This window comes from Sinocyclocheilus grahami, unplaced genomic scaffold, assembly GCF_001515645.1.
Source record: "Sinocyclocheilus grahami isolate Dianchi unplaced genomic scaffold, SAMN03320097.WGS_v1.1 scaffold212.1, whole genome shotgun sequence".
NCBI lineage: Eukaryota > Metazoa > Chordata > Actinopteri > Cypriniformes > Cyprinidae > Sinocyclocheilus > Sinocyclocheilus grahami.
The window spans coordinates 1374402-1387781 of record NW_015505391.1 but is presented as its reverse complement, the minus strand read 5'-3'; the positions used below and the strand labels follow the sequence as shown (position 1 = coordinate 1387781).

The 13380-nt window shown below is 36.7% G+C and overlaps 1 protein-coding gene across 1 annotated transcript in view; it reads left to right on the top strand.

Annotated features, from left to right (window-relative positions):
- The first annotated feature begins 4200 nt into the window (after window positions 1–4200).
- Window positions 4201–13380, top strand: part of LOC107596018 (calcium/calmodulin-dependent protein kinase type IV-like) — a 47696-nt gene continuing 38516 nt past the window's right edge. The window contains exon 1 of the mRNA XM_016286619.1: window positions 4201–4441. Coding sequence (XP_016142105.1) covers window positions 4332–4441 — 110 coding nt within the window. The 5' untranslated portion in view covers window positions 4201–4331. The remainder of the gene's footprint in view (window positions 4442–13380) is intronic.

Here is a 13380-nt window from a genome sequence, read left to right as displayed (position 1 = left end):
TCGATTAACCGGTGGGAAAATTTCCTCACTGTCACAACCCTAAACTGCATACCAACTTTATAACACAATAGTTTTGGCTTTTAGTTCTAGTACAAAGCTGTAAGACAAGACTGTCAGTTGCTTGGTTTCTGTTTCTTTCTAATCATGCTGGGAAGCCCATGTTCGCTGTCAAACACCATTTGATTTGGACTCAATTTCACCAGATGGCTTTCCTTAAATATTTAGAATATAATATTAATGTCATGTTTTTGATACAAAGGAATTAATCTCTGATAATTCAGTTCCACAGGAAATGAAGATGTGCTATAAACAATGAAGGGTTTAAATTGTGCAATTGTTGAAAGCAAGGCTGCATTTAATTGATCAGAAATACAGTAAATAGAAATATCATTAATTCATTCATTCATTTAAAATAACTATTTATATTTGAATATATTTAAAAATGGCACATGATCCTTCAGAAATCATTCTAATATACGCTGATTTCGTGCTCAAGAAACATTTCTTATTTTTATCAATGTTGAAAACAGTTTTTGCTGCTTAATATTTTTATGCAAACCATAAAACACTGATATAAAAGGTTGGAGTTAGTACATTAATAATATATATATTTTTTATTATAGTTTTATTCAGCAGAAATGTGACAGTAAAGACATTTGTAATGTTAGAAAAATATTCTATTTCAAATAAATGCTTTCTGTTCGTTAAAGAATCCTGAAAAAAATTTCAGTTTCCACAAAAATATTAAGCAGCAAAGCTCTTTTCAGTGTTAATAATATTAAGAACCCTTATTAATAATTGAGCACTGAATCAGCCTATTAGAATGATTTCTGAAGGATCATGCTTTTTTTAAGGTATGTTGAAATAAAAAGTCATTTTAGATTGTAATAAAATGTCACAATATTACAGTTTTCACAGTATTTTTGATCAAATAAATCAAAGCCTTGGTGAGCATAAGAGACTTCTTTCAAAAACATTAAAAAAATTATAATTTTACCAAACTTTTGGCCATCAGTGTAAATATGTTTTTGTTCTATATAATAAAAGTGTTGTTGAAAACATATAAAATGTGATCTTTTCATATTTAATAGAAATGTATAAAGTATTATAATGCCATTAATTTTATAATATTAACAAATTCTCATTTTTACATTTATAAAAGAGCTACAAACACGTGAACTGGTTCCAATTGGTTATGAATTTGTCATAGTACATGTATAGATAAATTATGCATGAATTTTGCTGTATAGGACACACTGGATTTGTTTGGTTTTTAAACAGCAGATGGCAGCAAATGTATATGAAAACATTTTCATACAAAAGTTCAGCACCTTTCATGGACTGTCCCCATTGTTGCAACACTATATATACTACTAAGAGTATTCACTCTATATACAGTCATTTAATTACATCGAAACAACATCAAGTAACGTTTGACTGTATTGAATTTTTAACTCTTAACATGTCATCTTCCTGTTCCAGCTCCATCTTCGGTTCATCGCAGACCAGCCCGAACTGATGGAGGAGGCAGAAAGCGTGTCGGCACACCTGGAGGAGACATGGATGTCCATGCAGACGCTCCTAAATCAGAACATTTGTCTGTTGTCTTATATCAAGAGTGCACTACTGTAAAGCACATCTCTCCAGACCTCCTTTTGCTTTTCTGAGATGTTGTTGACTGTTTGTATCAGACTAAATGTTCTTGCTCTTTTTTGTTAAAACAAATGAAAAGTATACAAAATCTATGCGAGTTTTCTTTGGTCACTTTATTTTAAGGTCAAATTTTCACTATTCATTTTCAAAGTTGAACATTTACTTAGGCCATTCAAAATGTAGATGAGTTTGTTTCCTCATCAGAAAAGATTTGAGGAAATGTAGCATCGCATGACTTGCTCACCAGTCGATCCTCTGCAGTGAATGGGTGCCGTCAGAATGAGCATCCAAACAGCTGATAAAAACATCACAATAATCCACAAGTAATTCACACAACTCCAGTCCATCAACTAACATCTTGTGAAGTGAAAAACTGCGTGTTTGTAATTAAGACCTTGTAAGTTCTGGCCAAAAAACCCCAGCCCATAATAGTAGAGGTCTGCACGGGGCTTTTTTTTTTTAGTCCCGGTCCCGCTCCCGCTAATATATTCACTCTTTGTTCACTCGCTGTCTGCTTAGATTAATTTTCTTCCGACCCGACCGTTCCCGCTAAATTTAGATCTCGTTTCCAGAATCTCACTTTTAAATTTCCGCAACTGAAAGAAAGAGAGATAGGCTAACAAATACAAGTGTAGGCCTAGTCTGCACAAAATTGTGTTATTTTATTCGTCTGGTCTAGAGTTGAATTTATTGACTTTGACTTGAATTTATATGAATTATCTTAAAACACAAAATCCGTTTAGCCTAATAGTTTATGCAACACAGTAGGAAAAAGTGTCAGAGAAAATAACAATGTACAAAAATTGTGTATTTCTTATTTTTATTCGTCTTGTCAGGATACAATTCGTTTACCATTTACAACCCAATATAAAAAGTGTGGCAGAGAGGAAAAAAAAGAATGTAGGTTGTACAAAAATAGTCTATTAGCTATTTTTATTCGTCTTGTCAAAATAGCCTACTAAATTCGTTTGACATTTTTCTGTTAACACAGTAAGAAAAGTGTAGCAGAGCAAAATAAATAGCCTAAATACGACATCTGTCATTTACATTTATAGGCTAAGCAAAATATAAACAAAGCCGAGTTGACCGTCATTCAAGGACAGCGCATCCACACTTTGCTCCATCCTTATTCTGCAGAAAGTGCATAGTCCGAGTGCAATGTTCTGATAATAACATCTTTCTAGGACTAAACATTATTTGATAATTGACCTGACGTTATTTTTTATTTGTGCTATCATTATTAATTTCTTTATTTGTTCTTATTTTATTACTGACTGCTTACTTGCCATTTTTTATTCAATTCAAGGTTTGAAATCAAGCTATCTCATGCTACTGCACCAAAATTACCCCACTGTAAAATAAAATAAAAACACTTGAGTGAGCAAAAATGTGTGAGATAGCTAGTTATAATGGTAATTAAATAATGTTTACATATGTATAGAAGCCTACATTAAAGGGGTCATATGATGCAATTTCAAGTTTTGCTTTCTCTTTGGAGTGTTACAAGCTGATTGTGCATAGATAAGATCCCTGAAGTTGCAAAGACTAAAGTAAGGGTGCCGCGACTAAAAAAAGGTTGGGAAACACTGCTTTAAAGCAATGGTATTCATACATGTTAAGTGTCCAAATACTTGGACAACGCACTGTGCATAATATATATATATATATATATGTATGCACACACCTCCATTATTTTGCATACAGATCCTATGTATACATTGCCTCCCAGTTCTTATAATTTGTATGACTGAGCCTCGAGGAAGTGAATGTGTGAGATGAGGGTGATGCTGGTGGTTAGTTGGGATTGTGTTTGTTTTGCGTTGAGCAGATACTGAACAGATGGGTCTCTCTGTGTGGGAGCCTAGAACACTCCTGCACTGCTTGAGCTTTACAGGATGACCAGTCATGCAGGCCAGTACAGATCTGGACTCAGTGTGGGTGATTTCCTCCTCATAGCACATTCAAAACTTCATTGAAAGTGGCATATTTGAAAAATTTAAGAAAAAGATGTATGCATTTTTTTAATTCATATGTGTATTTATTTAGTCAGTCATTTTCAAGCCTCGAGTTTGGCGCTCCAAGCACAGTTAGCAAATTATAGTGTGTTATATTATTATTAATTTACGTAAACAATTCGCGAGCGTATGTTCAGCGCACTATATAATGATATCGGCTAATATAGTTGAAATATGGCCCGGGATTTCATGACAGACTTAGACTGGCCCAGCTAGTTGTATTACAGTGCGTCAGTGATGATGGGTTATTTTTGTAGACAGAAATTGTGTCCTGCATTAATGAAGGACATGGATCAAATCTAGCTATATCTTGAAATATAACTATCATTTGCCATGATGATATCTAGCAATGCATCTGACGTCCACTGAATCCAGGTAAGTCACACACAGAAAACTAGCGCTCTACATAGGCGACAGTAAGACCCAGTGGAAGCCGCGCTCGCGCTCCCCGTTCATAACAACCGCGTTCAACTGACGCTACACATTCACGAGCAACCTGCGCACCTCACCGACATACATTACAGGTGACATGAGACTCTTTTGACAAAGCTGTGTATCAGTTGCCTCTCCGGACTGTGTGTCCGTTTTCTTCCATGGCATTTCGTGATGTTGTTGCTTGTGTGTAGATCGGCGCTCCGCTGTTAGTGAGCTGAAGCGCTGGAGATGCTGAAAGTGACAATGCCCGCCTCTAGAGCCGCTCCTGAATACTGGATCGATGGATCCAAGAAAGAGACTCTGGCGGACTTCTATGAGCTGGAGTCTGAATTGGGACGGTAAGTGGAAGTGCAGCAGTATGTGCTGATGAGTTTTGGGGGTGGCCGTGCTGGTGCTCTGTAAATAAGCAGCTTTCACTGCTTGCGCCTCTAACAAAATATAGCAGAATATGTAGGCGAACAGGGTTGCAGATTTCGCCTAATTTAAGCTTTCACTCTGTAGTGGCCGACTATGAGACCAGAGGTTGGCTTATTATTAATTGAGTAATGTTTCTTATAAATAGGAGTTATTAGAAGGACAAAAATGTTTATTCATGTTTACATTTGGTAACGAGGTTAAATAATTGAGCTTGACAAACACAGTCGACACTAAAATGTGTAAAAGGAATGAGACTATCTAATCTAATAGTTGTCACTCCAAATAATGTGGGATTTGTGTTTTTATTTAGACACCAGTTTGTACCATATTCTGGGAAATTATATAATCAACTGAGATAATTTGGCCTAAATGTAGCTGTCACAGTGGCCAGCTACTTTATAGTTATTGATGATACACCTATAATGTAAGTATTGACCCTTGGATTGAGCTTGGCAAATACAGCCACCAACAATAATAACAAAAATTAACAAGACAAGTATAACTAGGGATGCACGATATATCGGCCACCATATCGGTATCGGCCCATATCGGCTCATTTTTTCTGTTATCGGTATCGGCCAAAATTTTCATATCGGTGCATCCCTAAGTATAACATTATCTAGTTCTCCCTCCTTTCAGATAGATTTGTGCCTTTGTTGCTATGCTAGTGGAGCTACTAATTTGGTCCATATTTGTGGATTAAAAATGGAATGATTTAGCCAAAATTTTGCTGTCACGGTCAGCTAGCAAATACAGCCACCAACAATAATAACAAAAATTAACAAGACAAGTATAACATTATCTAGTTCTCCCTCCTTTCAGATAGATTTGTGCCTTTGTTGCTATGCTAGTGGAGCTACTAATTTGGTCCATATTTGTGGATTAAAAATGGAATGATTTAGCCAAAATTTTGCTGTCACGGTCAGCTAGTTTAGATGTTTTTTAAAAATTTGATACACTTGTTAAGAAATATTAGTTTGCATATCTTGGTAACTGTTACGGGGCAAACAAGACGTGAGACGTACGGATCCATTTGCAAGCTTTACTAAGGGCGTGGTCAAAACAGGCGAGGGTCAGGCAATGGCAGACAGGTATAAAGAAGACAAAACAAGAGCAGTCCAGTAAACAAGAGAGGGTCAGTCGACGGAGAACGTAATCCAACAGGGGCGAGACTAGAGGGATAATCCAGGTACAAAGCAAAGGTCCAGGCAGGGGCAAACAGTATCCGAACAGGGCAAGACAAGAGAGGTAATCCAAAGTACACAGGCAATTATCAGAAAACGAGGAAACAGGCTAGGCTAGGCTAGGCTAGGCTAGGCTAGGCAACTTAAAGTAGGCTCCGTAACATAGCTATCACAACTAGTGATATGCACATACAATACTCGGCGATCTGAGTTTCTACGTCCAGGGCTTATAAAGCGTGTCTGATTGGATTCAGCTGTGTGTGTGTAATCAGTGCATTCAGCTGTGTGTGTATAATCAGTGCAATGGATGATGGGAACTGTAGTCCGGAGTGACATGTAACAGTCTGTGTGGTGTGAGAGTCAATGTAGTGAGGGCATAACCTCTGGTGGTGAGTGAACGGAAGTTCATAGACTGGACTCGTGACAGTAACAGGTTTGATCTGGACCAATGTAGTCAACACTAAAAGTTTTATTAAAATTAAGTTCTAATTTCTAATTTGCGACAAAGGGACATGAATTTGAACCGTTTTCATGAAAAGTGCCATATTAAAAACTGGAATACAAAATCTTTATACCTCTTTAAATTGAATTTAATTCTGCAAAATGCCACGTGTCGTGTCTGTTCTGTGTTCCATTCTTTCTTTCTTTTGACCTAGTTTTCAGTATGTCTAGTTAATTGATTTCTAATTGATTGATTAATCACCTGTTTCTGTTCTCCCTCATTACCCCTTGTTATTTAAGCACTCTGTTTTCCTGGGTTCGTTGTCCAGTATTATTTGCAGTTGTGTATGTTTCATTTGGACTTTTTATTAAAGACTGTTATTTTGTTGACTGCTCCTACATTGTGTGTCTATCTTGCACAATGCATTACACAGAAATATTATTATATTTAATTGTTATACTATATAGGCTTTCGCTCTTCTCTGTATTTGGTTAGGGATCTGGATATTTAGGATAGGTGTATTTAACACAAATTCTCTTCTTTCTCAGGCAGGGCAGTTTTTGGTTGTCATCATGAATTCCTATATACGTGTCAGACATTTGCAGTCTGTTGAAATATTTCTACGAGACTCATGGGAAATGTTTCATCATTCGAAAAACATCTCAGTAGTCTTAAGACAGGTGTCATTTGTCTAAACCTGAGTGGTTGTTTACATTGTCACCTAGTCATTTGTCACCAGGCAATATGTGTAGGAGAGGACATCTTCAAAGTACAAAGTGTTTCCAGGACACAGAGTCTGACACATTTGGCAGTATCATTAAATCAGCAGAACTCTGAATAGTGCACTTTGTTCGGCAAGTAATCTAGGGTAAGATGCTGAAACCACTTGCTTAAACCTAGCAACATTAGTTTGTGTGTGTGTGTGTGTGTGTGTGTGTGTGTGCAAATAAATGCTTTCAAGATATTAGGCAGATATTATTTATTTGACTATTTATGTATATTTTGTAAAAGCAATTGGAACAGTGTAACTCTTGTTACTTCCAAATTCATGTACCTTGATATTTTCATGGTACTCCATAATGCACATAAAAAACAACCATACCATAGTGCATGTCCAAGAATCATGGTTAAATTATGGTACTTTTTTGCTAGTGAGATCCTGCATATATGTTTAAATAACAACATATATGCTAAGATGTCAGTTGTTCAGTATTCAGACACAATGTTGCTGTAGAGTAGCTATTGCTTTTGTTACTGCTACCATGCACAAAAAAATAAAGAAGCTTTATTGGCATTGATGGTTCCATGAAGAACCTTTAACGTCTAACATCATAAAAGGTCCCATTGCACAAAATATTTTACTGAAAGGTTCTTTGGGAAACCCAAAATGGTTCTTCTGTGGCACTGTTGCAAAACCTTCTTTTTGAAACCTTTATTTTCAAGAGTGTGTGATGATATTAGATGGTATATCGTGAACCTTTGACTTGGAAAACATATCTGACATGTAAGATTTTGTGTTCGTGCTGAACCTAAATTGTCTTGGATAATCAGATTGTGGTGTTTCAGCATCTCCGGACTGGGCACAGCACGGTGCGTAGGAGGGGGAACATTCATCGATCTGTGACAGGTGGGCCATGGATTGTTGCTGAATGCCCATAAATTGTTTGCCTCTCTAACAATGGCTGCCCCACACTACTATATCAGCCAAGATGAGAGTTAAAGTCTGTACTTTCTAGATGCTCAGGGAGACCTGGGCCAAATGGACCCATAGAATGGACAACAATATCTTTCCAATTAATGAAAATATGTATCCTACAAAAGCCTTTTGTTTCATTTTTCATGTTTTGTAAAAAGTAAAAATGGCATTTGGTGAAAATTAACAAGGCCTAATTATAAAGCTGTTTGTAATCTTGTGAGGTTTCATGGCAGATGCTGAACAATCGCAATCAAGGTGTCTAATTTGAGGAACGGAAACCCAGCGCATGAACGAATTAGAGCTCAAAACACGCATATGGAGCTGGTACAGCCTGCGGAAGCAAGACAAATCAACTTTGCCATCCGCTCAGCTGAGAGTGATGTGTATCTGCGGGCACTTAAAGATAAATTCAGTTAATGCAATTAATCTTGGAATAAAATAATCACATGCATCTGTGCTGACGGGGGTGTAATATATCTGCTGATGTGATTACTTACCGGACAGCGCTGAGGCACAACATTATAAATGAACTCCGATTTTTACATTTGCTGGAAAAATGGGAGTGGTTCTCGCCTGTGCAAAAATCACTGCCAAGGTGCTAGTGTGTTGTGGGTGGTTTTCTGGGCAAAACAGTACTGTGGCAGTAACATAGTATAGTAATGGTATCAGATCATGGTACTCAAATTAATGTACCATGATATTTGCATGGTACACCAAGGTTCTAAAAACATCATAGCATTATGGTGATTTTTACATTTACATTTAGTCATCTATTTATCCAAAGCGACTTACAAATGAGGACAATGGAAGCAATCAAAATCAACAAAAGAGCAATGATATACAAGTGCTATAACAAGTCTCAGTTAGCTTAACGCAGTGCACATAGCAAGGGTTTTTAAAAATAATATAATAAATAAAAAGAAAACAGATAGAATAGAAAAAGAATAGAGCAAGCTTGTGTTAGAGGTCTTTTTTGCTTTTGTTAATTGTATAATAAATAAAAAGTAAACAGATAGAATACAAAAAGATTAGAAAGCAAGTGTTAGTTTTTTTTTTTAAGAAACCTTTTTTGTAATCAGGATCTCAAAAAGTATATAACAATTTGGATATAGATTTATCGGCCAACATATCGGTTATCGGCTTTCAAAAATAAAGAATAATCGGTTATCGGTATCGGCCAAAATTTTCATATCGGTGCATCCCTAAGTATAACATTATCTAGTTCTCCCTCCTTTCAGATAGATTTGTGCCTTTGTTGCTATGCTAGTGGAGCTACTAATTTGGTCCATATTTGTGGATTAAAAATGGAATGATTTAGCCAAAATTTTGCTGTCACGGTCAGCTAGCTTAGATGTTTTTTAAAAATTTGATACACTTGTTAAGAAATATTAGTTTGCATATCTTGGTAACTGTTACGGGGCAAACAAGACGTGAGACGTACGGATCCATTTGCAAGCTTTACTAAGGGCGTGGTCAAAACAGGCGAGGGTCAGGCAATGGCAGACAGGTATAAAGAAGACAAAACAAGAGCAGTCCAGTAAACAAGAGAGGGTCAGTCGACGGAGAACGTAATCCAACAGGGGCGAGACTAGAGGGATAATCCAGGTACAAAGCAAAGGTCCAGGCAGGGGCAAACAGTATCCGAACAGGGCAAGACGAGAGAGGTAATCCAAAGTACACAGGCAATTATCAGAAAACGAGGAAACAGGCTAGGCTAGGCTAGGCTAGGCTAGGCAACTTAAAGTAGGCTCCGTAACATAGCTATCACAACTAGTGATATGCACATACAATACTCGGCGATCTGAGTTTCTACGTCCAGGGCTTATAAAGCGTGTCTGATTGGATTCAGCTGTGTGTGTGTAATCAGTGCATTCAGCTGTGTGTGTATAATCAGTGCAATGGATGATGGGAACTGTAGTCCGGAGTGACATGTAACAGTCTGTGTGGTGTGAGAGTCAATGTAGTGAGGGCATAACCTCTGGTGGTGAGTGAACGGAAGTTCATAGACTGGACTCGTGACAGTAACAGGTTTGATCTGGACCAATGTAGTCAACACTAAAAGTTTTATTAAAATTAAGTTCTAATTTCTAATTTGCGACAAAGGGACATGAATTTGAACCGTTTTCATGAAAAGTGCCATATTAAAAACTGGAATACAAAATCTTTATACCTCTTTAAATTGAATTTAATTCTGCAAAATGCCACGTGTCGTGTCTGTTCTGTGTTCCATTCTTTCTTTCTTTTGACCTAGTTTTCAGTATGTCTAGTTAATTGATTTCTAATTGATTGATTAATCACCTGTTTCTGTTCTCCCTCATTACCCCTTGTTATTTAAGCACTCTGTTTTCCTGGGTTCGTTGTCCAGTATTATTTGCAGTTGTGTATGTTTCATTTGGACTTTTTATTAAAGACTGTTATTTTGTTGACTGCTCCTACGTTGTGTGTCTATCTTGCACAATGCATTACACAGAAATATTATTATATTTAATTGTTATACTATATAGGCTTTCGCTCTTCTCTGTATTTGGTTAGGGATCTGGATATTTAGGATAGGTGTATTTAACACAAATTCTCTTCTTTCTCAGGCAGGGCAGTTTTTGGTTGTCATCATGAATTCCTATATACGTGTCAGACATTTGCAGTCTGTTGAAATATTTCTACGAGACTCATGGGAAATGTTTCATCATTCGAAAAACATCTCAGTAGTCTTAAGACAGGTGTCATTTGTCTAAACCTGAGTGGTTGTTTACATTGTCACCTAGTCATTTGTCACCAGGCAATATGTGTAGGAGAGGACATCTTCAAAGTACAAAGTGTTTCCAGGACACAGAGTCTGACACATTTGGCAGTATCATTAAATCAGCAGAACTCTGAATAGTGCACTTTGTTCGGCAAGTAATCTAGGGTAAGATGCTGAAACCACTTGCTTAAACCTAGCAACATTAGTTTGTGTGTGTGTGTGTGTGTGTGTGTGTGTGTGTGCAAATAAATGCTTTCAAGATATTAGGCAGATATTATTTATTTGACTATTTATGTATATTTTGTAAAAGCAATTGGAACAGTGTAACTCTTGTTACTTCCAAATTCATGTACCTTGATATTTTCATGGTACTCCATAATGCACATAAAAAACAACCATACCATAGTGCATGTCCAAGAATCATGGTTAAATTATGGTACTTTTTTGCTAGTGAGATTATTTAACACAAATTCTCTTCTTTCTCAGGCAGGGCAGTTTTTGGTTGTCATCATGAATTCCTATATACGTGTCAGACATTTGCAGTCTGTTGAAATATTTCTACGAGACTCATGGGAAATGTTTCATCATTCGAAAAACATCTCAGTAGTCTTAAGACAGGTGTCATTTGTCTAAACCTGAGTGGTTGTTTACATTGTCACCTAGTCATTTGTCACCAGGCAATATGTGTAGGAGAGGACATCTTCAAAGTACAAAGTGTTTCCAGGACACAGAGTCTGACACATTTGGCAGTATCATTAAATCAGCAGAACTCTGAATAGTGCACTTTGTTCGGCAAGTAATCTAGGGTAAGATGCTGAAACCACTTGCTTAAACCTAGCAACATTAGTTTGTGTGTGTGTGTGTGTGTGTGTGTGTGTGTGCAAATAAATGCTTTCAAGATATTAGGCAGATATTATTTATTTGACTATTTATGTATATTTTGTAAAAGCAATTGGAACAGTGTAACTCTTGTTACTTCCAAATTCATGTACCTTGATATTTTCATGGTACTCCATAATGCACATAAAAAACAATGATATTACCATAGTGCATGTCCAAGAATCATGGTTAAATTATGGTACTTTTTTGCTAGTGAGATCCTGCATATATGTTTAAATAACAACATATATGCTAAGATGTCAGTTGTTCAGTATTCAGACACAATGTTGCTGTAGAGTAGCTATTGCTTTTGTTACTGCTACCATGCACAAAAAAATAAAGAAGCTTTATTGGCATTGATGGTTCCATGAAGAACCTTTAACGTCTAACATCATAAAAGGTCCCATTGCACAAAATATTTTACTGAAAGGTTCTTTGGGAAACCCAAAATGGTTCTTCTGTGGCACTGTTGCAAAACCTTCTTTTTGAAACCTTTATTTTCAAGAGTGTGTGATGATATTAGATGGTATATCGTGAACCTTTGACTTGGAAAACATATCTGACATGTAAGATTTTGTGTTCGTGCTGAACCTAAATTGTCTTGGATAATCAGATTGTGGTGTTTCAGCATCTCCGGACTGGGCACAGCACGGTGCGTAGGAGGGGGAACATTCATCGATCTGTGACAGGTGGGCCATGGATTGTTGCTGAATGCCCATAAATTGTTTGCCTCTCTAACAATGGCTGCCCCACACTACTATATCAGCCAAGATGAGAGTTAAAGTCTGTACTTTCTAGATGCTCAGGGAGACCTGGGCCAAATGGACCCATAGAATGGACAACAATATCTTTCCAATTAATGAAAATATGAATCCTACAAAAGCCTTTTGTTTCATTTTTCATGTTTTGTAAAAAGTAAAAATGGCATTTGGTGAAAATTAACAAGGCCTAATTATAAAGCTGTTTGTAATCTTGTGAGGTTTCATGGCAGATGCTGAACAATCGCAATCAAGGTGTCTAATTTGAGGAACGGAAACCCAGCGCATGAACGAATTAGAGCTCAAAACACGCATATGGAGCTGGTACAGCCTGCGGAAGCAAGACAAATCAACTTTGCCATCCGCTCAGCTGAGAGTGATGTGTATCTGCGGGCACTTAAAGATAAATTCAGTTAATGCAATTAATCTTGGAATAAAATAATCACATGCATCTGTGCTGACGGGGGTGTAATATATCTGCTGATGTGATTACTTACCGGACAGCGCTGAGGCACAACATTATAAATGAACTCCGATTTTTACATTTGCTGGAAAAATGGGAGTGGTTCTCGCCTGTGCAAAAATCACTGCCAAGGTGCTAGTGTGTTGTGGGTGGTTTTCTGGGCAAAACAGTACTGTGGCAGTAACATAGTACAGTAATGGTATCAGATCATGGTACTCAAATTAATGTACCATGATATTTGCATGGTACACCAAGGTTCTAAAAACATCATAGCATTATGGTGATTTTTACATTTACATTTAGTCATCTATTTATCCAAAGCGACTTACAAATGAGGACAATGGAAGCAATCAAAATCAACAAAAGAGCAATGATATACAAGTGCTATAACAAGTCTCAGTTAGCTTAACGCAGTGCACATAGCAAGGGTTTTTAAAAATAATATAATAAATAAAAAGAAAACAGATAGAATAGAAAAAGAATAGAGCAAGCTTGTGTTAGAGGTCTTTTTTGCTTTTGTTAATTGTATAATAAATAAAAAGTAAACAGATAGAATACAAAAAGATTAGAAAGCAAGTGTTAGTTTTTTTTTTTAAGAAAACAAGCAGCAAATGAATAGAGTGCAAGTCTAAAAGGGACAAGTGTTTTTTTTAAAGAATAGAATTAGAATAGAGAGTGCTAGAGTTAGAGGGTCAAAT